The 20,771-nt window shown below is 68.6% G+C and overlaps 2 protein-coding genes across 12 annotated transcripts in view; one reads left to right on the forward strand and one right to left on the reverse strand.

Annotated features, from left to right (window-relative positions):
* The window catches only part of MOB2 (MOB kinase activator 2), a 51,798-nt gene extending 50,289 nt beyond the window's left edge, over positions 1–1,509 (forward strand). For all 4 annotated transcript variants that reach the window (XM_065938048.1, XM_065938046.1, XM_065938047.1 and 1 more), the window contains 2 exons: positions 154–278; positions 680–1,509. In XM_065938048.1, coding sequence (XP_065794120.1) covers positions 154–278; positions 680–972 — 418 coding nt within the window. In that variant the 3' untranslated portion in view covers positions 973–1,509. The remainder of the gene's footprint in view (positions 1–153; positions 279–679) is intronic.
* Positions 1,510–6,220: 4,711 nt separating this feature from the next.
* BRSK2 (BR serine/threonine kinase 2) overlaps positions 6,221–20,771 on the reverse strand; it is a 48,712-nt gene continuing 34,161 nt past the window's right edge. The window contains exons 10-22 of one of the 8 annotated variants that reach the window (XR_010663355.1): positions 20,407–20,571; positions 20,213–20,310; positions 19,991–20,141; positions 18,442–18,507; positions 16,593–16,653; positions 15,728–15,935; positions 15,464–15,512; positions 12,234–12,357; positions 11,590–11,770; positions 11,417–11,506; positions 11,149–11,243; positions 9,131–9,178; positions 6,221–7,610 (exon numbers count right to left, since the gene is read on the reverse strand). Coding sequence is in view for 5 of the 8 variants with exons in the window: in XM_065936629.1 (XP_065792701.1) it covers positions 7,820–7,995; positions 9,131–9,178; positions 11,417–11,506; positions 11,590–11,770; positions 12,234–12,357; positions 15,464–15,512; positions 15,728–15,935; positions 16,593–16,653; positions 18,442–18,507; positions 19,991–20,141; positions 20,213–20,310; positions 20,407–20,571 (1,417 nt within the window). In the remaining 3 variants the exon portion in view is untranslated. Of the gene's footprint in view, positions 7,996–9,095; positions 9,179–11,148; positions 11,244–11,416; positions 11,507–11,589; positions 11,771–12,233; positions 12,358–15,463; positions 15,513–15,727; positions 15,936–16,592; positions 16,654–18,441; positions 18,508–19,990; positions 20,142–20,212; positions 20,311–20,406; positions 20,572–20,771 lie in introns of those variants that run through there. The other 7 variants (XR_010663356.1, XR_010663357.1, XM_065936632.1 and 4 more) reach the window with 7 other exon arrangements.

Genomic DNA, 20,771 nt, shown 5'->3' on the forward strand with positions numbered 1-20,771 from the left:
GCCACCAGGGCAGCCCCGGATCCTGACAAGTCAAGGCAGGGTCTCCGGGGAAGGACAGCAAAGCTGTCTCACCGTTAACCCAGGGGGAGGTCCGGTGCAGAGGGAGGCGTCAGCACAGCCGGCTGTCCCCTCACCACGCACGTGTCCCCACAGGCAGTACTACTGGTACGATGAGCGGGGCAAGAAGGTGAAGTGCACGGCCCCCCAGTACGTGGACTTCGTCATGAGCTCCGTGCAGAAGCTGGTCACCGACGAGGATGTGTTCCCCACGAAATACGGTGCGTGTCCCCGCCCCGCCCCGCCCGTGACCCCGCCCACTCCAGGCCTGGCCGGAGCAGCCAGGGTGCCGCCCAGACCCGCCCTGAGCCACCACGGCAGCACCTGGCCAGCGGGAGGTACCACCGCCCAGGCCCCTCCTCTGCGGCCAGGGCACCGGGAGCCCTGGGCGCTGGGCCGGCTTCAGCTGGGTCGCGGGCCCCTGGTCCCAGAGGCGCCCGGTCCAGCGGGGAGAGCACCCACCGTCAGGACCCCGCGCGGCGCCCACTCACTCACGCGCTGCAGGCGGGCACGCAGGGCGGCCTGTGGCAGGGGGAGGGGGACAGACCCCCGGTCCGGGCCTGGGGACGGCGCCACGGCCTTCCTCCCCCGGGGCCGGCGTGGTGACCCGGCCGTCCCGCAGGCCGCGAGTTCCCCAGCTCCTTCGAGGCCCTGGTGAAGAAGATCTGCAAGTACCTGTTCCACGTGCTGGCGCACATCTACTCGGCGCACTTCAAGGAGACCCTGGCGCTCGAGCTGCACGGACACTTGAACACGCTTTACGTGCACTTCATCCTCTTCGCCCGCGAGTTCAACCTGCTCGACCCCAAAGAGACGGCGGTCATGGACGACCTGACGGAGGCGCTGTGCGGCGGGGGTGGCGGGGACGGGCCGGGCGGGGCGGCGGGCGCACAGAACCATGTCAAGGAGAGGTGAGCCCGGCGGCGCCCGCGCCGAGGGAGCGGCGGCGCGCCGCGCGCGTCCGTGTCTGTGCGCGCACGGATTGTGCACACCTTGGACTCCGCTCGTCCGTGGCAGACACCTCCGGGGCCGCCCGTCCGAGTCTCCCTCTAGGGTCTTCCGCGTCCGCCCCACGCCCGGCTGGGCCTTGGCCTCCGGGGAGACACGCAGCGGGGTGGGGGCCCTTCCCCGAGGCGGGGGCCGCAGGCTTCGCTTCCGCCGCCCTTGGTCTTGGCTCCGGTTGGAGTGGCTTTTAGAGACCCTAGCCTGGCTTTCCCTTCTCTCCACCCGATCTGGACTCACTCTGGCTCAGGGCCGGCTGGAGGGCCAGGGAGGCCGGGTGTCTGGAGCTCCGCGAGCTGCAGTGTCTCCCTCCACTGCCCTCACTGCCCAGGAGGGGCCCCGGGCCAGCCAGGGTCCGGGCCGCGGTGCCCGGGGGGCGGCCTGTGTGGAGCCGCGGCTGGGGGTTAGGAGAGCCTGGCGTCCCTGTGCGGGTGTAATAAAGAGACTTCTCTCAGGTCAGCTCCTGTGTGTGTCCTCAGCGTCTCGGTGCAGAGGGCGGCCTGGCCATGTGCCCTGCTCCTCACATGGCCCAGGGCAGCGCCCTCGCTTGCAGGCCAGCCCAGGGAGCCCTCACTGACCACAGCTGTGCTGGCCGAGAGCAGGTGCTGCCTTCCTGCCAGGGCCCACCCTGGACTCCTGCCGCACGCGTCCACGGTTGCTGGGATCTGGTGGCGGGGCTGTGTTCCCGTGGGTCAGGTCCCCAGGGGTTCTGGACCCTCAGTCTCCCTGTGGTGTGCCCTCTCCACCCAGGCAGCAGGGACCCTGGAGTGGGGGCCGCAGTCGGCCAGAGGTGAGCGTCCTGGCCAGCTGGCACAGAGGCTCTGCTGCGGGGGCCACCTCTGGAACGGGCCAGCATCACTTGGGTGGGTGTAGGATAGTTGGGGGGTGGCAGGGTGGGGGGCGGTATGAACAGCCCCGGAGCTGGCCCAGCACCCTGTGGGCAGAGACACGGGTTTCCTGCAGAGCCCTGCACCACCCCCGCCCCCCGCCAGCCGTGCCCTGCTGGGTCCTGAATTTCCTGCCCTCCTGACGCTCAACTGACCTGACTCAGTCGTGGCCAGCAGACCCTTCCTCTGCCGCCCTGGCATGTCACCAGCCCCCAGGCCTGGCGGGGCCAGCTGCTCCCTCCGCCTCCCAGAAGGACAGGCTCCTAGCTGACCACCCTACGCCCGCACGCAGCCTGCAAGAGCTCTGTGCCTCTGGGAGGCCACAGCCTCTCCCAGGCCACCCACCCTGCCCGTCCTGCTCACCTCCCCTCTGCCTCCCGGCTCACTTTGAGCCCTTGGCCCACAGGCCGCATGGGCTGTCCCCCTCCTCTTTGGGTATGAATCTCTGAAGTAGAGGCCTCCAGACACAGGGGAACTGGACCACGGCTGACCTGGCACCCAGGGAGGACCCTCGGGGAAGCCGGAGGGAGGGTGGAAGGGAGCCGGCCTGCTGGGTCCCCAAATGTCCGTGCAGCAGGCTTGTGAGCAAGCAGCTTGGATGTTTAGCTGAGGAGACTCCAGCCAAAGTGTCAAAGGTGCAGCCTGCTTTCTCTGTTGCTTATAGTAAAACACATGTTGAGAGACTGAGAAAGAGCTAGTGACAAAAGGGACCAAAACACTCGATGGTCTAAGAAGTTCTCAGCCCAGCCCGACGAAAAAAACACTAGAATGAGGAGATTGCCTGTCGGGAAATGCCCCCTAGAGAAAAAGCCAAGGGTTGCTGGGCAGCCCTTCGCTGATAACTCGGAACATGAACGAGGGCAGAGATTCCATCAGAGAGTCTTGGAACAGACCTCAGTCGTCCCGGCAGAGCCGGAAACAGGAAGGATCTCGGGAGGATCTGAAGGAGCCTCTTGTCTTAGGGAGAGAACCCCCACGACGTACCACGATACCTCCATGGTTCTTGAGAACTTCATCCCGTCACAAACGCTGCCAGCGAGGACTGAAGGGGCAGAGGGTCGAGTGGGAGGCTGCTGGACTCACAGCCCTCTGGGCAGGACACAGGCCGATGGAACCTCGGCTGAGGACGCTGGCTCCTTTTCTCTAAAATGAAGGGCTGAAGGGGGCAGAGTCCTGGGCGTGGAGCCCTCAGCCGCAGAGGGCAACTCCCAGGCCTTGCTGGGCACCTCCCTCAAGGGGTGTGCCCCATTGGACTTCAAAATCCACCTCCTTCATTTTCTCCCTTTTTGGATGGAAACACCCGTACCTGGCCTCTTGTACCTGTTCTACTGTTGTATTTTGGAAGTAGGTGACTTCTCGTCTCAGAGGCCCAATATGGAAAGGGGCAGTTCCCCAGTATGTGCCGGGACGGTTCACATTCTGCGTCTGGCTTTTACCTGGTTCAGGTGGTTGAGGTGAGGTTTGGGGTTTGGCTTGACCTTGCAGTAGGTTGAGACTTCAGGAAAGCTCAGGAGATTGGTGTGTTTTACACACGAGATGGATGTGGAACTTGGTAGGGGGCAGTCTGCAGTGGGCAGAGAAACACACCCTCCCCCCAAAAAGGGCCCACCCCCACGTGCCTGGAACCTTACAGCCTGCTACCTTCCCCAGCAGAGGGGGACAGCTGCAGGTAGAGTGACGCTTGCTCACCGGCCGAACTTCAGGGGGGAGCCTGGGCCGAGTGTGGTCACGGGGCTCCTTCAGACGGAGGGGGAGAACCAGGGCAGCGCAGCATGAGGAGGGCTGGCCTGTGCTCCTGGCTCCAGGGAGGCAGGGGGCCTCCGGAAGCTGACCACGGGGATGTCCCTGGTGGCTCAGTGGTTAAGAATCGGCTTTCAGCGCAGCGTAGTTCAATCCCTGGTCGGCCCGTGCCTGTGTGCCCCAGTGACAGAGCCCGGGGGCACCCAAGAGTGAATCAAATGCTAAAAGAAAAAGCTGAGGAAGGAAGCGGATCTTCCCCCAGGGCCTGCAGAAGTGAGGCCATTTCAGTGAAACCCAGTTCATGAACTCCAGAACTTAAGAAGGCACATTTGTATGGTTTAAGCCCCTAGGTCTTGAGAACACGTTATACCAGCACCGTGTGTGAGGTCTTACAGGGCCATCGAGGGCCCGAGAGGGTCCACACAGGCACTGCACCAGGGCCTGACCCCGCAGACAAGCGTGCCCGCAGCATAGACTCCGCAGTCCCACCCGCGCCCTGGGGCCGGCACTTGCCTCCCCGCCTTGGTGGGGGACTGTCCGCGGCCCCCGCCTACGCTGACCCCCGGCTTTGACGTCCACACTGCTGCTCTCTCCTCCCGCCCTGGCCACGTGCACCCCTGCCAAGCCACAGGGCGACTGGGCTGCTGGGGCGTGGGGGTGGGCCCAGGAGGGAGGAGCTGTGGACTGGACCTGGTGGCCTAGGCTGAGGAAGGAGTGGGCGCAGAGCCGCGGGGGCGGGGTGGGGACCAGTGGGGCAGATGGAGGGCCAGGCCCCTCCTGCGGCCAGCGAGCTCTCAGCTCCACAGAGAAGCCGGCGGGTGGATGCGCCTCTCCCAGCTCGGGCACCCCTGTCAGCTGAGCGGGGACAGGCCAGGGTGGGCTCCGGGCAGGGCGGAGGGCGGGCTGGGTGCCCTGCCCACCGGCTCTGCCCCTGGGGCCCGCCGCCCAGGGTTACCCTGGGGGTGCTGCACCCACACCGGTTGGTGGGTCACCAGGCCTGCAACGTCATCCTCTGATCCTTTTTGTTTTCTGCAAGGGCCCATTGAAGTCTCTACTTCACAGACATAGTGCTCAGTGTTAAGTGCTCAGAAGGCATCTGTCTCTCACACACTGACGTAGTTACAGGAAGAAATAGTAGCCCTAGCAGCTTGTGGCTTAGCTTGCTATGGTTTCTTTTGTTTACAACCAAGAGCAAGCTTGGTGTAGAAACGGGGCTGCAGAAGGGGTGCTCCGCCTCAGGGAGTGCGCTGGTGGGCTCCCACGGGAGGCTGAGGGCGCTGCTGACGACTGCGGTGTCCTCTGGGGATGCCAGTCATGCCCACTGAGGCCGACTCGTCAGACTGCAGACTGTAAGAGGGCCGGGGGGAGAGCCGAAAAGGTCTGTGGCGAGTCAGCTGCTTTCAGTGAAGCACGTGCAGAACCGTGGGGTCAAGAAAACCTCTCTGGCGGCCGGTCAAGAGCCTGACGACCACGCGCCTTGCCAGGATGTAGCAACCAGACCCCCCCCCTCCCCCCGGTTCTTAAGCTGAAGTGAACGGGACACCACGCGGTGCTGGGGCCCAGGGCACCCTCTGGGCGCTGATCTCCTCGGCGGTGGGCGGTTTCCAGCGTCGCCTCATGAGTCCGGGGCCCGCGCTGCTGCAGCAGAGCCCCCAAGCTCAGAGCTACGCCCGGGAAGCCCGCTGTGCTCCCCACATGATGGCCGGGAGGGGAGCGCGTGAACCCTCGGCCCGACCTGCCCGCCCCAGGGCCAGACGGCAGCATCTAGGAACAGCCGATCAGGTGGCTGGAAGCCGGAGATGTTGCCGCCCCCACCACGAGTGAGACGACCGCCCAGCCCCCAGGCCGGGGGCGCTGCGCTGGTGTGGACGACTAGGTGCAGAGAGGCCCTTCCGCGCGTCGGTAGGCGGCTCCGAGGGCCTCGTGCTCCCTGCTGGGGGCCCGGTCAGGGGCTGCCCCGCATCCCTCCTCCCAGCTGCTGCCCTCGCGTCGTGCGGCTGGGCAGCCCGGGGCCCTCAGGAGGCTGGGCCTGTCCTCGGCATTGCAGCAAGGGGTGGGGGGGGCGGTGGGCTGCCCGCCAGGGGGTTGTGGTGCCTCCACCCCTGGCGGGGACCACGCTGCCCTGCCAGCCCGCTGTCCCAGGGCTGCCCACCTGCCTTAGCCCATCACTCCAGGGCTGGGCCACACGCCCCTCTGCCTCTTCCCGCAGAAGGGAGTGGCGAAAAGGAAGGTCATCGTCCCAGAAGGGTTCAGGTGTGGTCTCAGGGTGTGGTCTCGGAGGCAGCAGAGGCACAGTGGCGCCCGCCCGGCGCCCGGCCCCAGCAGAGTGCCCTCCTGGCGTCCGTGCCCCACCTGGCCCAGCCCCCGCGACGCCCACTCAGGTCCGCGGCCCAGGTCCTCGCTGGCTAGGCAGACGTCGCGCCATCACACCTGCTGGCTCGGTCCCAGGCTGCCCCACGTCCCCGCCCACCCACCCGCCCGCACGGAGACTGCCGTGGGTGACTTTACGGAAGGAATTTATTGTTCGGAACTAAAGTTGCTCACAGTTATTTGATGGGGTACACTGGGTGGGGCTCGTCCAATTCCGTGACGTCTGTGTGTGTCCGAGTACAAAAGAGGGAGGCTAACGAGGGGTATTGCTTTCCGGTCCTCGTCTCTGGAGGAGCCCCTCCCACGGGGGCCGCGTGGCTTTTGCTGTTATAGGTGTTTCGTTTTTTTGTTATGTACTGAGATCCCAGCCTGGGGTGGGGTCAATGGAACAGAAGCATTAAAATGTCTCCACGACGGGCGAGCAGGCAGGTGGACGCGACGTGGCCTTGTGGAGGCGCGGGCATGCAACCCCGCCTGCCGCGTGCCCTCCGGGTGCAGCGACTCGCTGCCTTTCTTTATCCTTGGTTGTTTTTTTTTTTTTTTAACTTTTTGTCATTTTAGTTAAAAAAAAAAACCCTTGCAATGCCCCCTGCCGTCTTGCGAGTTACGTGTAGGCGGCCAACTCGGGTCTTCCCAGGGCCCCACACTCGGACACAAAACCAAGATGGGCCCCGGCCCGGGCCCCCCAGGATGGAGTCGCGTCTCCTCGGGACCGAACCTGGGACAGAGCGAACCACGCCATTCTCTAAATATATTTATATGTGTGTGTATAGAAAGAACCGAACTCCAAGTCTAGCCCTGCCCCGCGGCCCGCCCCCCACCCCAACACCCTTCTCCAAAAACAACCAAGAAAAAAAGTTTATAAAAATATCTTGCAGGAATTCTTTAAAGTTTACAGTAGCTTGCCGGCACTGCACCGGCCGGCTGCCCCCAGCACCCCGACGGCTGTCCACAGGGCACCTCGGCCCAGACCCCACCCTGCCCAAGACGCACACAGACAGACAGACAGACGGACGGACAGACAGCAGGACGGCGCTGCTGCTGCCCCTTCCCTGAACAGAGAAGAAACTCAATAAGTTAAAACAGCAAATAAATAATACTGATCTCGGCCAGCCTCCGGGTGGGCGGGCACGCTCGGCCCTGGGTCTCTTTCCACCTGCGGCGCCCAGGGAGCTGGGGTGGGACGCGGCGGGTCAGGTGGGCAGCGCTGAGGTGCGTGGATGTGGACGAGGAGCGGCGGGGAGGGGTGGGGCGCGCCGGGGAGAGGCCGAGGCGGCCGGGCCAGACGACTGCTTCGCCCCCTCGGGCCCGCCCCGGAGGCCGGCTGGACCGGCCGAGGGCGCTGATCAGCGCGGGTCCAGTCGGGGGGCCCGGGTCCTCCTCCCCATGGCCATGCGGAGCTGAAACTGGGCAGAGCTGCCGCGCGGGCAGGCGGGCGGGCAGGCGGCGGGAGGAGGGCGGGTCTGCGGCAGCTGCCTTCGGTCAGCCGGAGTCCGGCGCAGAGCACGGAGGACGGCCTCGTGGAGGTGACATGTTAACTTTTCGGGATAATTCCTGGTATCAGAGTGGAGACAGTGGCGTTGTCAGAGACAGGCAGAGAGAGAGATAGCGAGAGAAAGAGAGCGGGCCCGGGCGGCCCGGCCTGGGCTGCAGACCCCGGGGCCCCCTTTCCTCTCCTCCCCGGCTTCACGACAGTCTAGACGGACAGATGGGCGCGGCCCTCGGTCCACACGGGGCGCGAGGGGAGGGGGCTATGTGTCTGTCTAAGGCTGCTCCCGGCGGGCGGCGGGCAGCCCCGTCCTGGCCGCGTCCTTGCCCGCTGGGTACTCGGCGTCCCCTCCAGGGCCGGGGCCAGCGGCCGCGGAGTCCCCGAGTGGGCCGTGGGCACTCCGCTTGGCGGGTGTGCTGGGGGCCTGGGCCGCCTGCCCGTTCTTCTCGTCTGAAAAAAGTTGTTTAATTACGTCAAAGAAGTTACTCAATGGGCTGCCTGGGTGCACAGAACAGAAGACAAAAGAAAAAAAGAAAAGAGAGAAAAGGGGGGAGGGAGGGAAGAGAGAGAACAAGACGAATGAACCAGGGGCCTGCGAGGGCGTCTGCGCGGGCGCACGGGGCCGCGGCAGCAAGCGGGGCGGGTGGCCGGGGGGCTCGAGGCCTCTGGGCAGCGGGCTGGGGCCCAGGCCGGCAGGGACCCTCCTCCTCCGCCAGGCCTCTGTCACCCTGCATCTTCAGCGGCAGGCCAGCCCAGCTCTGGAGTCAGAGGCGGAAAGGCCAGGGCCAGGCGGGACCCAGGGACTGGAGGCCAGAGCCAGCGTGCCCATCACACTCCTCCCGGGAGGCCTGGAGCCCAGCCCCCGGCCAGCCCAGATGGCACAGCGTGGACACAGAGGTCAGCAGCGGACAGACAGACGGACGGATGGGTGGACACGCATGGAGCTTAAGTGTGGTGGGGGCTGGGGCAGGCAGCCAGAGTGGGGGCCCTGGTCCCGGCGAGACCGTCCCGAGGGAAGAGGAAGGGGCAGCCATGGGGGCCCAGCCCACCAGGGACCCTGTGCTCCTGGCCCCGGGACATGTCAGCCCCTCCTCCTAAGCCAGACCCCACCCGGGCAAGAACGGGCAGGACCCCCTCTCTGCTCTGATGACGGAGCAGCAGGAGCCCCGCCCCGTCCCTTCCAGGGGGCAGAGAGCCTGACCCTAGCCTGCGGCCCAGGGATTAGAGGACCCCTGACCTTGGGCCGGAGCCCGCAGCTGGGAGCCTTGCTGACCTTGGGGCCGGGGCGGCCCTTCCTGCTCTGAGCCTTGAAGTCCCTCCCTGGCCTGCCCTGATCTTGGGCCTGCGGCCGCTCTGGGAACTGAGTGAGGGAGGCGGCTGGTGGCAGAGGCTGGGGGCTGGGCACAGCCGGGCTCCCTGGGGGCCAGCGCGGCCACGTGTGCATGTTCAGGCCCCTCAGGTACACGGGGACCCCAGGACAGCCGGGGGTGGGGGCAGCACCCACCAGGAGCAGGCTGCAGGGGGTGCAGGGGTGAGCGATGGGGTGACAGGCTGGGGGGCCCAGGTGCGCGTGAGGGCTTCTTACCACATTTGGAAAGCCTCCCCGTCATCATTTCCATACAGTTAGTGGTGTCTGGAGCACAGAACGGAGAGAGGAGGGGAGACGTGTGAACACAGCTTCCAGCTCAGATCTCCAGCTGGGGGGAGCCTCAGGCCGGGCCCTGGGAGGGGGCGGGGCCCCGGGAGGGGCGGGGCCGAGGGCAGGGCCGTGGCCAAGGGGTGGGCGGGGCCGTGGCCAAGGGTGGGCGGGGCCGTGGCCAAGGGGTGGGGCCAACGCAGGCGGGCTAAGAGGGCCCGGGCTCAGAGCCGGGCAGGGCCCCGCAGAGGGCCGCGGAAAGCGGGGCCCCTCTCCTGGGCACTGGGGGGGTCGTGCCTGGCCCTCCCTCCCCTCTGACTCTGGGCCCGAGCATGTGCATCGAAGCTGAGAGGTCCAAGCCTCTGGTTGGGGTCTGTGCTGGCTACCTTGGGGGCCAGCGCGGCCATGTGTGCATGTCCTCAGCCTATCACTCACTCTTTGACCTGCTGGCTACAAGGCTCCCCTTTGCCGCAGACTCAGGGAGGCACCCTCTTCCCTACCCTCTCCACCCCTGCTGGGCTGGGCCGGGTGGGCTGGGGGTGGGGAGGCAGACAGGCCCTCTGAGGGCCCCTCCCTGGGCTGTGGCAGGGCCCTGCCGGAGTGGCCACCCGGTCTCAGCCTGGAGCCCCCGGGGGACCCAGCTTTTGCACCCTCCCCCCGTCCAGTGGCTCTAGCAATGAACTCTCTGGACAAGCGAGTCCAGTATGAGAGGGAGGAACAGGTAAGGGCCAACCCCTGGGAGGGGCTGGGACTCCTCAAGTCCAGGGCTCCCTGAAAGAAGGCAGGGCAGAGGCCCAGAGCCGGCACCCAGCAGCCTCCAGGGAGGAGGTTCAGACCCAGAGCTGACGCGGGGGTGGGGCCTTGCAAAAAGGCTCGGTCCACCAGGTTTGCTACTGGGCCGGGGCCTAGCAGGGGGACACTGGCTGACGGGAGGGGCTCCCCTAGGATGGGACTCTGCCTGGCCAGGAGCGAAGAGGGCACGTGTCCCTGTCCTCCAGGCAGTTCGCCAGGCCCCCTGCTCGCTTCCCCGGATAAGCTGTTCTTCCCCAGCTTTGGCCTCCCCCTGGGAACACTGCCTCCTCTGAGGTGGGGGCATTAAAGGCACAGCCCCCAGGCCAGCCAGCCCCCAGGGCCAGGGGAGTGGGCCCCCTCCGTGGGTCAGAGCCCCCCAGCCCCAGCCCCCCCACCAGCGGGGCACACGTGACAAGGGGCCAAGGTGGAACACGGACGATGGAATGAGCATGGCAGGGCGGGATGGACGGCGGCCGCTCGGCCTCTAGGACCCCCACACACAAGCACAGACGGTCACGGGGGCCCTGAGAGGGGGCTCTAGGCTGGGCCCTGTGCTCCCCAGGCCCGCAAGGGCCTCGCGGTCAGCTGGCATCTCCCGCTGCGAACCCGCGCCGCACGCCCTCCCTGACACGCCACTCACCACTCATGCACGAGCCCCAGGGCTCACCCACACCCGCGCGGCTGCAGCCCCTTCCCCGGCAGGGCCCAGCAGTGCTGACGCTCAGGCTCCCGGGCCTCCAGCGCTGCAGGCCTGGGCAGCGCCGGCCCCGTGTGCCCCGCTCTAGGCCCAGCTGGGGGGCCCCTGCTTTGGGCCCCCCTGTCCTGCCCGTCTACGGGAGGGTGGGTGTGGTGGACAGTCCCTCACATCAGCCAGAGTGGGTACCAGAGTGGGTACCAGCCCCACCCAGGAGGACGCTCTGTGGGGGACCCCAAGGGCGCAGGGCCCCGGCAGGACCCTGGTCACTCCAGAGGAGCCCGCTCTCGCTGGCCTGGGGCCGGGTTGCCCCAAGTCTAGCTGCTCAGCTGGGTGCTGGGCCCGCGTGGCCTGTCCAGGGCCGGGAGGCGGCCGCTGGACGTGTGGGCGGGCGCAGGGCGCCCTCCTCGGGCCGGCCTGGCTCTCGCAGAGGACCTGCCCCAGCCCCCTCCCTGCCCCGGCGGTGGGCCGGACACCTTACCTGCCTGCGTCAGAGGCTACTCTCGTAGCTGGTGGCCACCTTCTGGCCCTTAAGCCCAGCACCCCGGCTCAGTCCCGGAGCGGGCGGGGGCGGTTCTACAGTGGACAAGAGGCGCCTTTCAGCGTGCGTGCGGCCCTACCTCCCTGGTGTGCAGACGCCACTGGCGGGAGGGCCCTGCTCCCTGGGGGCGCGCGGCTGCAGGCCAGGCGGCTCGCGGATGGGCCGCGCCCCGTCCCCAGCCCTCGGCTGAGCGGGGCCCCACCCTCACCTGACAAGTGCTGGGCAGAGGGCTGCTCATGTGTGCTCAGCAACTGGGCCTGAATGGTCTCCACGACCCTCTTGAAGCGGCGGCTCGGGCCTGGGGGAGACAGGGCAGGTGAGGGGCAGGGCCGGTGGGGACCTCGCGCCCGGGGACGGCCCCGGGCCTCCCCAGCGGCTCACCAGACAAGAGCGTGAACGTGACCGAGTAAATGCCGTTCTCCTTCTGCGCGGCCCCGCCCTCCGTGTACGTGATGTCCACCTGGAACTTGACCGGCTTCTGGAACACGGCCGGGCCCCCCGTCGCCTTGTACTCGGCCCGGAAGCTCGTCTGGGAGATGACGCTGTGGCTGAGGCTGGGGATCTGTGGGCGCAGGTGGCGTGAGCGCGGCCTCCCTTTGTGGAGCTGGCCCCTCCAGCCCTGGCCCCCAGGCCCCAGCGGCGGGGGCTCTCCGCCTCAGGCAGGTGGACCCCGACACAGGGCAGAAAGCAGGGCTCGAGTGGTGGGAGAGGAGAGGCCGGGCCAGAGCCTGGGCTGCGTGTAGGGGATGCGCGCCCCCGGGGTCGAGGCCCGGCTCCGCTGGATGCAGGCCTGCGGCTCTGGTCGGGCCAAGCAGCCTCTGCGTGCAGGGGCTGCGGGAGGCGGGCAGTCTTGAGGCCCCAGGCGAACCCCCCAGACCCGCAGAGCCCCCCGCCCCATGACGAGGCCTCAGGCCCCCCCTCAGAGCGGCTGTGTCACCCCACCTCACCCCCGCCCCCAGCAGGGACCCCCGTCTCCCACCCAGGCCAGGGTCCCGGGGGCAGGGACCTCGTGGCGTGAGGCTCACCGACAGGAAGGCGTGGACGATGTCCGCTTTGATGGAGCTCAGCGGCTTGTCCTTGATGACCACAAAGATCTGCTCCTCCTTCTCCAGGCTGATGAAGTTACCGAACCAGGACTTCTTGGCGAGCCTGGGTGTGGGCGGGCGGCTGGTCAGCTCAGGGCGAGCCAGCATGCCATGAGCGCCGGCCTGTCCGCCCCCTGGGCTGCAGGCAGCTCGCTGTCCTAACTGGACCCCTACCCTGGCCCCAGCATCCTGACCCTCAGCCCACAGCCCCGACCCCCACCATCCTGACCTGACCTCTGACCAATTATCCTGACTCTCACCCCACAGCCCTGACCCCCACCATCCTGACCTGACCTCTGACCCCATCATGGCCCACACCTTGACCCCATCACGGTGACTGTGACCCCACAGCTCTGACCCCCCATCCTGACCCCCATCCCAGCTGTGACTGTGACCCCATCTTGACTCCACTATCCTGACCGACTCCCCACCCTCATCGACCCTCCATCCTGACCCCTGACCACCCCCGCCCGACCCCGCAGCCCTCACGCTGGTCCCACAGCCACCCCCTCCCACCTGGGTGTGGGCAGCAGCCACTGAGGCCCCATCAGGCGGGGAGAGTGGGGGGCGCCCTGCCCTCAAGCGCCCTCGACCCCAGCCTTGCATTATGCCGCGGTTTGGGGGTGACTTGCGGAGCGGCCTTCCTGCAGTTTCCAGGGAGAGGTACCCATCGGGGGCTCTGTGGGTGGGGCGGGGGGGTACCCTGCGCAGGTCTGCCCAGGGTGGGGGCAGGGATGGGGTCAGAGGACGGGGTTTGCGCCCCGGATGCCCCTGCCCTCCATCTGTGCCCGGTGCCCCCGCCCAGGTGACTCCTGGAACACGGAGCTCGCTTCCACCCCTGGGGGCCCAGCTGCTGCGTGGGGCGGAGCAGGGCCACCCCAGGGACCCAGGGCGGCAGCACCCTCTCGCACGAGAGCCTGCATCTCGTGGGCACCCAGCCTGCGCTGCCCATCGCCCTCCATCCCTATGCCGCGTCCGAGGCCCCTCTCTGGGCCGGGCCGCCCCTCAGTGCACACGTCCTGCCTCCCGCATTCAGCCTGTGTGGGCCCCTCCCGCAGAGGACAAGGCCTGGGACTCGCTTCTGAGCAGGAGGGCGGTGGGCCTCTCCCCGGAGATCAGGCTCTGAAAGGCCGGCCTCCCCCTGGCCAGGGGCCTCCACCTCGTGTGGACAAACTGACACGGTCAGACACAGCGGGGACAGACAGACGTGATGCGGAGGCCTGCATGGCCAGGAGCCTGAATCCTGCCAGTGACCAGCTGAGCCTGGAGGTGGATGGAGCCCCGGATGGGCCTTGAGATGACTGTCGCTAGCCAAGACTCTAAAACGGGACCCAGAGGCCGGGGGTGGACGAGCGTTGGCGGGAGCGCCCGCCCAAGGCCAGCGGCTCAGCGTGGCAGCGCTCCACACGCAGGGGCCCCACCCAGGCCAGTCTTGCTCGCGCGGCGCTGGCAGCGTGAGGGGGAGACTGACGCCCTGCGGGCGCCGGGCCAGGTCGTGGCTTGTGGTGCATCCTCCCGCTGTGCGGCGCCACTTTGGCTTGACTGTTTCTGGAGCTGCTCTGAGGCCCCTGGTGACGCCACGGTGGCAGGCAGCCTGCCCACAGAGGCTGTGTCCACTCACGGGGCCGGAGCCGGCCTCTGGGCGTGGCCTCCAAGGCAGAGACGTGGGACCTGCCCTTCCTGGCCCGCGGCGGTCGCTGGCCACCTTCGCCTCCTTCCGCACACCCTGCTGGCTCTGCAGCCGTCGGCGCATCAGAACGCTGCAGGCCTGAAGTTCAGACAAGGGGCCGGGAGGCGGCCCTGGAGTCCGCGGTGGGGGCCGGCGCCCCGTCTCCCTTGACGAAGAGGCCAAGAAACAGGAGCGCTCAGTTGTGCACTCGGCGTCGGGTCTGACGGCAGCCTGAGGGGCTGGGAAGGCCTGTGAGGTCCGTCTGGGCCCAGCCGGGCCTACTGGTGAAGGCATGTTGTCTGATAGCAGCTTTTACATGTGCTGACGGACTCTGAGCCTCACCCACTGGGGGAAGGCGCTGAGAGCAAAGGCTGGGCCTCCCGGAGGAGACGGGGCTCGCAGGCCCGAGATGAGGCACCTGCCTGGTTCCCTGCACGCAGAGCCCAGAGTCTGCGCCATTGTGCAGGCTGGACGCGAACGCCGCGCACACACAACAGACCGAGGCTGCGACCACGTGGGGGGCACGTCTCTGGGCGGGCGACCACGACCTCACGAGGAGTGGATGCCAGGGACGCCCCCGCCCTAGAGTCACCCATCTGCTCCCCCGTCACCCACACCCACTGGATGCCAGCCAGGGCCCTTGGCGGGGGGATGAGGCCTCCAGGACTTGAGTGTGGGCGCGAGAGGCTGCCGGCCGCCTGCACGTGCTATCCGCTGCTCTGGGTAGGCTTTTTTTTTAAGCTTTTCTGGAAAACCTAACAATTAAGTTACAAACGTGGTTGCCAGAGCTGCTGATGACAACAGGAAATCTGGCCGAACGGACACCAACGGGGGTCCCAGAGGCCCCGAGACCCTGCGCCTGGGGCTGGCGGCCCCGTGGCTCCAGCCTAGCACTGCGTCCACAGGCCCCACACGGGATCTCGACCCTGCGGTAAGGGAGCTTCTCTCGTAGTGAGGTCACAGCAGCCCTGCCCACGGCCACCCCGCAGGTCGCGTTCACACGGTGAAAGGAGAGAGGCTGGGGCCTCTAGGCTGTCTGGGCCACAGACACGGGGACTTGTGTCCAGACACCCAGGCGGCACTGCGCCCGTCACCTCAGGGCCGCGCTTCCGCCTCATGCGGGACGGTTGGCAGAGGCCTTTCCTATGGGCACTTCGCGGCTGGCCCCCAGGGGCTTGGGGCCCGCCAGCTTCCCCGCGTGGAGCCCGTGGCTCACAGCAGGAGCGGACAGTCCCTCTGAGGCGCAGCTGTGCCCTCCCTGCCTCCTGCGGTCCCCCCACCCCAGCTTCGGAGCAGCTTCGGAGCAGACCTGGGCAGGCCCGCGTCCCCCTCCGCCCGGCCCCGCGCCTGCCCTGGCACTCAAGGTGGAGACGCGGGCGGCCCCACCACCCTAGTGACCCCGGCCTGACACCCAGGGTCCATCCTGGATGCCCACGCACTCCACATCCAGGCAGCGGAAGGAGCCGGCAGCTCCCACTCGAGCTCAAGCAGGGCCACTTACTCTGGGGACGACTCCGGGGTCAGGTTGGACATCTCCTCGGGCGTCGGAACTGCAGGAAGGAGAGCGCGCGGTGACCGCCCCGCCCCCGGCAGGGCCGCCGCAGGGGAGCTGTCCGCCCTCCTGGTGCTGAAACCAGGCTTCGCCGTCTCCGGCCTCAGCCGGCGCCGCGGTCTCCGGTGGCGCCCCGCCCCCGCGCCCCGCCGGCTGCCTGTGCCCTGCCTCCCGGGAGGGGCAGTGCGCCCCGCCGCGTCTGGCCACGCTCACCTTGCAGTTTCCGGCGGTGGAAGCGGGGTGACCCCAGGAAGCTGTTCTTGATGGAGTTGAGCCGCGTCCTCCAGGGCACCCCTCCCACGCTGGGGCTGGACGGCGGCGTGGGGTTGGGCGTGCCGGCCGGGCTCTCCTTGGGCGTGTGCACAGGCGTCCCCTTGGGGGTAGGGAGGGGACTGCCCCTCGGAGAGGGGTGAGGGGTCACCTGTATGGTGGGGACAGATTTGGTGTTTGGTTCAGTCCCGGTGGGTGGGAGCTGGGCAGGCGACGGCAGGGCGGGTGGGCCTGGGGGCGGGGCCAGCTGCGGGCTGAGGCCCCCTGGGACGAGCGGCTGGGCCTGGGTGCCCGCCGGGAGCGGGTTGGACTTGGCGCCCTGCAGCGGCTTGTCGGTCAGCTTGGCCTTGCTCGGCAAGGTCTGGGTCTTGGGGTTGGGCCGCGGGGCAGCCTGCGGAGGGAGGAGGTGTCCAGGCCGGGAGGCGCTCCGGCAAGCTTCAGGCTCCGCGGAGGTGGCCGGGGGGCAGGCCACAAAGGGGAGCTCATGGGGCGGGGGAGGCAGAACGAACTTTCTAACAGGCTACAGGGCAGGCGGGAGAGCAGGGGGCCCCGCAGAGCCCAGCGCGCGTCGCGCCCCCCACATGCCCCGCCCCCCGCAAGTACACACAGCGCCAGGAGGACCCCAAGGCAGGAGGGGGGAGCAGGCAGGCGAGGGGAGCGTTCGCCACAAGAGGAAACGACACACGAGAAAACAAAACAGAGAACGTGCAGTTAGCGAGAGCAGCCGGAGCCCCAGAGCAGCAGGCAGGGCGGGGGTCTGCCCAACCGCCCCCCCGCCCGGGCTTGCCCTGGCGGGCGGCTCACTCACCCTGGGGCTGCTGAGCGGGCTGGTGGACAGGCCTGAGGAGGCGCCGCTGATGGACCTGGACCTGGGAACACAGGCACGCAGGGCGGCTCAGACGGCGGGGGGCGGCCACGGGCTCCCGGCGCCTCTGCTCTCGGGGGCGCCCGCAGAGAGCCCCGCAGCAGCCCCGGCCCGGTGCATGCCTGGCAGTGCTCAGGGCGGGCCTGCCGTCCCCACCAGCCTCGCACCAGGCCCAGGAGGGCCCAGGCCCCTGGGGCTCCCCTTCCCCCCACGCAAAAGCTGCCCCAAGTCCGAGGCCCGGAGCCCCAGGTCTGGAGGGCAGAGAGGGGCCCTCAGCAAGGCTCGAGAGCCTGGTGAGCAGAGGGACGGGGGAGGCGAGGCTCCCGGGCTCCCCTCTCCGTGGGCCCACTGACCCGAGCCCAACTGAACCTCCAGGCTGAGTTGGCACAGACCCAGAGTCCTGCACTCCACCCAGCGCCTCACCCCCTGGTGCCTGGGCACCAGCCCAGCCCCTCCATGCCCACGGCCCACCCGTGTGGCCCAGAGCCGCCCACCGCCCCGCCTCGCTCGTACGGCGCCTGTGACGGCCGTCAGCAGGGACACAGACTCTGTCCACCCCGGCCCCGTGCGGCCTGCAGACCTGGCCTGGGCACAGCCGCAGAGAGGCCACTGGCCCCGCACGCCCGGCGGAGACCACCGCGGCCGCTGCCCCCTCGGGGCAGGAACCGGACACCTCTCAGGGCAGGGCCGGCCTGCGGGGCCTTGCTCCACCACCCATGTGGCCTCGAGGGAAAGGAGACGCCCGCTCACCCCTGGGCGCCGGCCATCCTTAGAGGAAGGAAACCGGAGGGGTCGAGGCAGCCACAGGAGAGAAGAGGACAGAACAGAGTGAAGGGCGGCCACACCGCCCGCCCGGCCATGCTGCCCACGCCGCGGCCAGCCCCGGGCCTCGGGGAGGAGCCGGGCCCCCGCAGGCCAGGCCCCCGGCACCTGTGGGCTGGAGCCCCACGGCGACGACCCTCCGACCGCCCCCGCCTGACGCAGCCACAGAGCCGGCACGGCGCTGACCTTGCCCTCGGCAGCCCCAGCCCAGTCCGCCTGCATCCACCGGGCGGGGCCCAATGCTCTCAGACGTGAGCACAGAGCTGGGGCTGGTGGCGGTCCGGGCAGGGGCCCAACCCCGCACCGCGGCCGGCAGGGGCAGCTTGCCGCTCGGCACAGAGGAAGCAAAAAAGCAGCACAGAGAGACGGGCCGCGTCCACGCCCTGCTGTCTAACCCTGGAAGCTGAGCTGCGGGAAGGTCACGCCACCGTGGAGCAGCCGGCGGGGAGGGGCAGGGCACGGAAGGGGAGCTGGGGGGGCCAGAGCAAGCGAGGCCCCGCCACGGACACTGCCGCGGGCAGCGGGCCCTACAGGCAGGGCGCCGGGGGCCCGGAGGGCTGGGCCACGTGCAGGGCCTCCTGGGACCCACACGGCCCCTGCCCCTTCCTGGGGAGCCTGCAGCACCCGGGGCGACCACCGCCACTCTGATCCTTGTGGACAGCGGGGCGGCCCCTGGACATAGGCCAGTGTGGAGTGGGGAAGGGTAGTCGAACAGGCGCAGAGGCCCGCTGACCACAGCCGAGGGCAGCCCAGGGCCCAGGGCGGGCAGAGTCCGGGTCTCCTGGCCCACCTTAGGGGGCCGTATTCCTCCTCCTGGGCGTCAGCCTCAGCTGACCGGCCCTTCCCCCAGCTCACGGCTCGCGGGAAGGCTCCCTCGCCAGAGGGCGGAGGCCACCCGAGGCCCGGCCCTGCCCCCAGGCCCGCCGCTGTCTGTGGGGCTGGGGCGGGGGATGGGGGGCAGGGTGTATACCTGTCTTCTTTGCTGAATTGGGGGTGGGCTTCAGCGATATCCAGGCTTTTACTGAACATTGCTTTACTATAGCGGGAACAAAGCGAGAAAACAGAGTTACTGCCGCGGGCCCGCCAGGCGGTCCAGGAGGCCGGCCCTCCACACCTCCGAGCTGGGCACAGCCCGCCGGCAGAGGCCAGGCGCACAGGAGGGCCGGTCAGGCGGGAGCGCCCAGCACTGGGCAGGGCGGCCTGGCCCGCCGCAGAGGACACCTGGCACCGCCCAGGGGTGTGGCCTGCCGCCAGGACAAGGGGCCAAGCCAGGGGGGAAGCAGCCTCTGAGGAGGAGCAGAGAGTGCGGGGGGCTGGGGCGGGGGCCTGACCCCTGGGGTGGGTCACCCCTGACCGGTGACCCCTGACCCCGCCTCAGCCCCCCGCAGCCCCTGAGGCACATGGGCCTGAAAGGCAGAGCGGAAGCCAGGACGGCCGCAGGTGGGGTGTGCGGGGTTGGGGGAGGCTGGCAAGCTCCCAGCCTGCCCACAGCTGTGGAACTGGAAGCCAGCGCAAGGCTCGGGAAGGATGGTGGCGGCCTTTCTGCAGGGCCCCTCCAGGAGAGGCGTGCTGCAACAAGCAGGAGGCGGGCACAATCCGGGCAGGACCTTCCTCCTGCTCCTCCCTGCCCCCTACCCCAGGGCAGGACCTGTGGGCAGTGAACCGCAGTGGCTGGCAGACCTGGAGAGGGCCCCAGAAGCTGGGACCCCAGAGGGTGGGGGCTGGGACCACTCCGGGTGGGGGCCATGGCCAGTGGGTCAGTGGCCCGTTTAATCCTGACAGTGGCCCATAGCCTGCAGTTCCTCAGAGGCCTGGCTGGCCCCAGCACCGAGCACCCAGCTGACCGGTGTGACTGGGGCTCCGGCGGTGAGACCTTCCGCAGAGCTCCCACCCCAGGGCATCCCCGAGGGCTGAAGGCCCTGCCTGGGCAAGGAGGCTTGGTCTCACCCAGCATCTCGAGAGCAGCAGAGGCTCTGAAGGGCCCCGATGCCCGTCCCTCCTCAGGGGGGTCCAGAAACCCCCACCCCAAATTCCATGTCTCTGACCCCTGTGTGGCCACAGCTGACCCAAACATGGGCTCAGCATCAACCAAGGGCAAGCCTCCTGGGCTGCGGCTCTGAACACAGCTGCCCTCCGCCCAGCCCAGCCTGGCCCTGCCCGGTCTAAACCACTCCGGCCTCGCTCCATCCAGGATGGCCTCACCCAACCCAGTCTGACCCAGGCCAACCAAGCAAAGCCCTGCCCCGCTCAGCCGAGACCAGCCCAGCCTGCTCGGGCCCAGAGTTCGGCCCAGATCACCTTATTCCAGCTAAGCCCAGCCAGCCAGCCCAGTCCAGCCCTTCCCAGCCAGCTCCGAGCAGCCAGCGCAGCCCATGCAGGCTCCCCCCAGGCTCAGCACAGCCCAGCGCCACGCAGCGGTCTTGGCCCAGCCCCAGGGCCGGGGTGCAGAGAGGAGCCAGGCCCGGTCCAGCGCCGCCTGTGAGGGGCACTGCCCGGCCAGGGCGACAGGAGGCACGCACCTCTGGCCATGCTGGGCCATCTCCAGGGCCCGCCGCGCGGGCACAGGGGAGCCGCCGTCAGTCACGCTCAGCACCTCCATGGACTTCCGCTCGGGCCGCCGCTTGCCGTGCCGGTTGAGCATTGGAGAGTCCACGCGCTTCCGGGGCGGGTCTGCGTGCAGAGCGGGGTCAGGGCCCGGCAGCCCGCAGGGGCAGCGCGGGCCGGCCCCCGGGACGCCGTACCTATCTCGTTCCTGGGCGGCAGGTCCTCGTCCTCGTGGCTCGGGTACCTTTCCTTCCGGTCCAGTAGGAGGAAATAGATCATCTTCTCCTGGTTCTCCCTGCAGAGGGTGAGAGGCGCCGGGAAGGGTGGATGGGGGTCCCCACCCAGAGGGCGGGACCCCGCCCCCTGCCCCCAGGCAGGCCCCCGGACGCACTCCTCGGACAGCAGGTCCTGCAGCAGCTTGTTGCGGTCCCGGAAGCAGCCGAGCGAGTGCATGCTGTCTAGCACGTCGGGGTCGATGTCCTCCAGGCTGGGCAGCGAGCGGATCTGCACCTTTCGGGGGACGGGCTGCTCCGGCTCCGGCTCGTTCTTGCCTCCTCTGTGGGGACAGGGCCCGGTCACTCCCTCAAGCCACGCCCGAGGCTCCTCGCCCGCTCCCCGGCCCTGGGCCTGAGTCCTGCTGCTCTCCCTGTGCCCGGCCTCTGCACATCTCCTGCGTCCTGCCTGTGACCAGCGCGGGCCGGCCAGGGTCCCCGAGAGCTGGCCGGGGGCCCCCGAGGCTGGAGGCAGGCCTGCGCT

The sequence above is a fragment of the Muntiacus reevesi genome, chromosome 5, assembly GCF_963930625.1.
Source record: "Muntiacus reevesi chromosome 5, mMunRee1.1, whole genome shotgun sequence".
NCBI classification, from domain to species: Eukaryota; Metazoa; Chordata; class Mammalia; order Artiodactyla; family Cervidae; genus Muntiacus; species Muntiacus reevesi.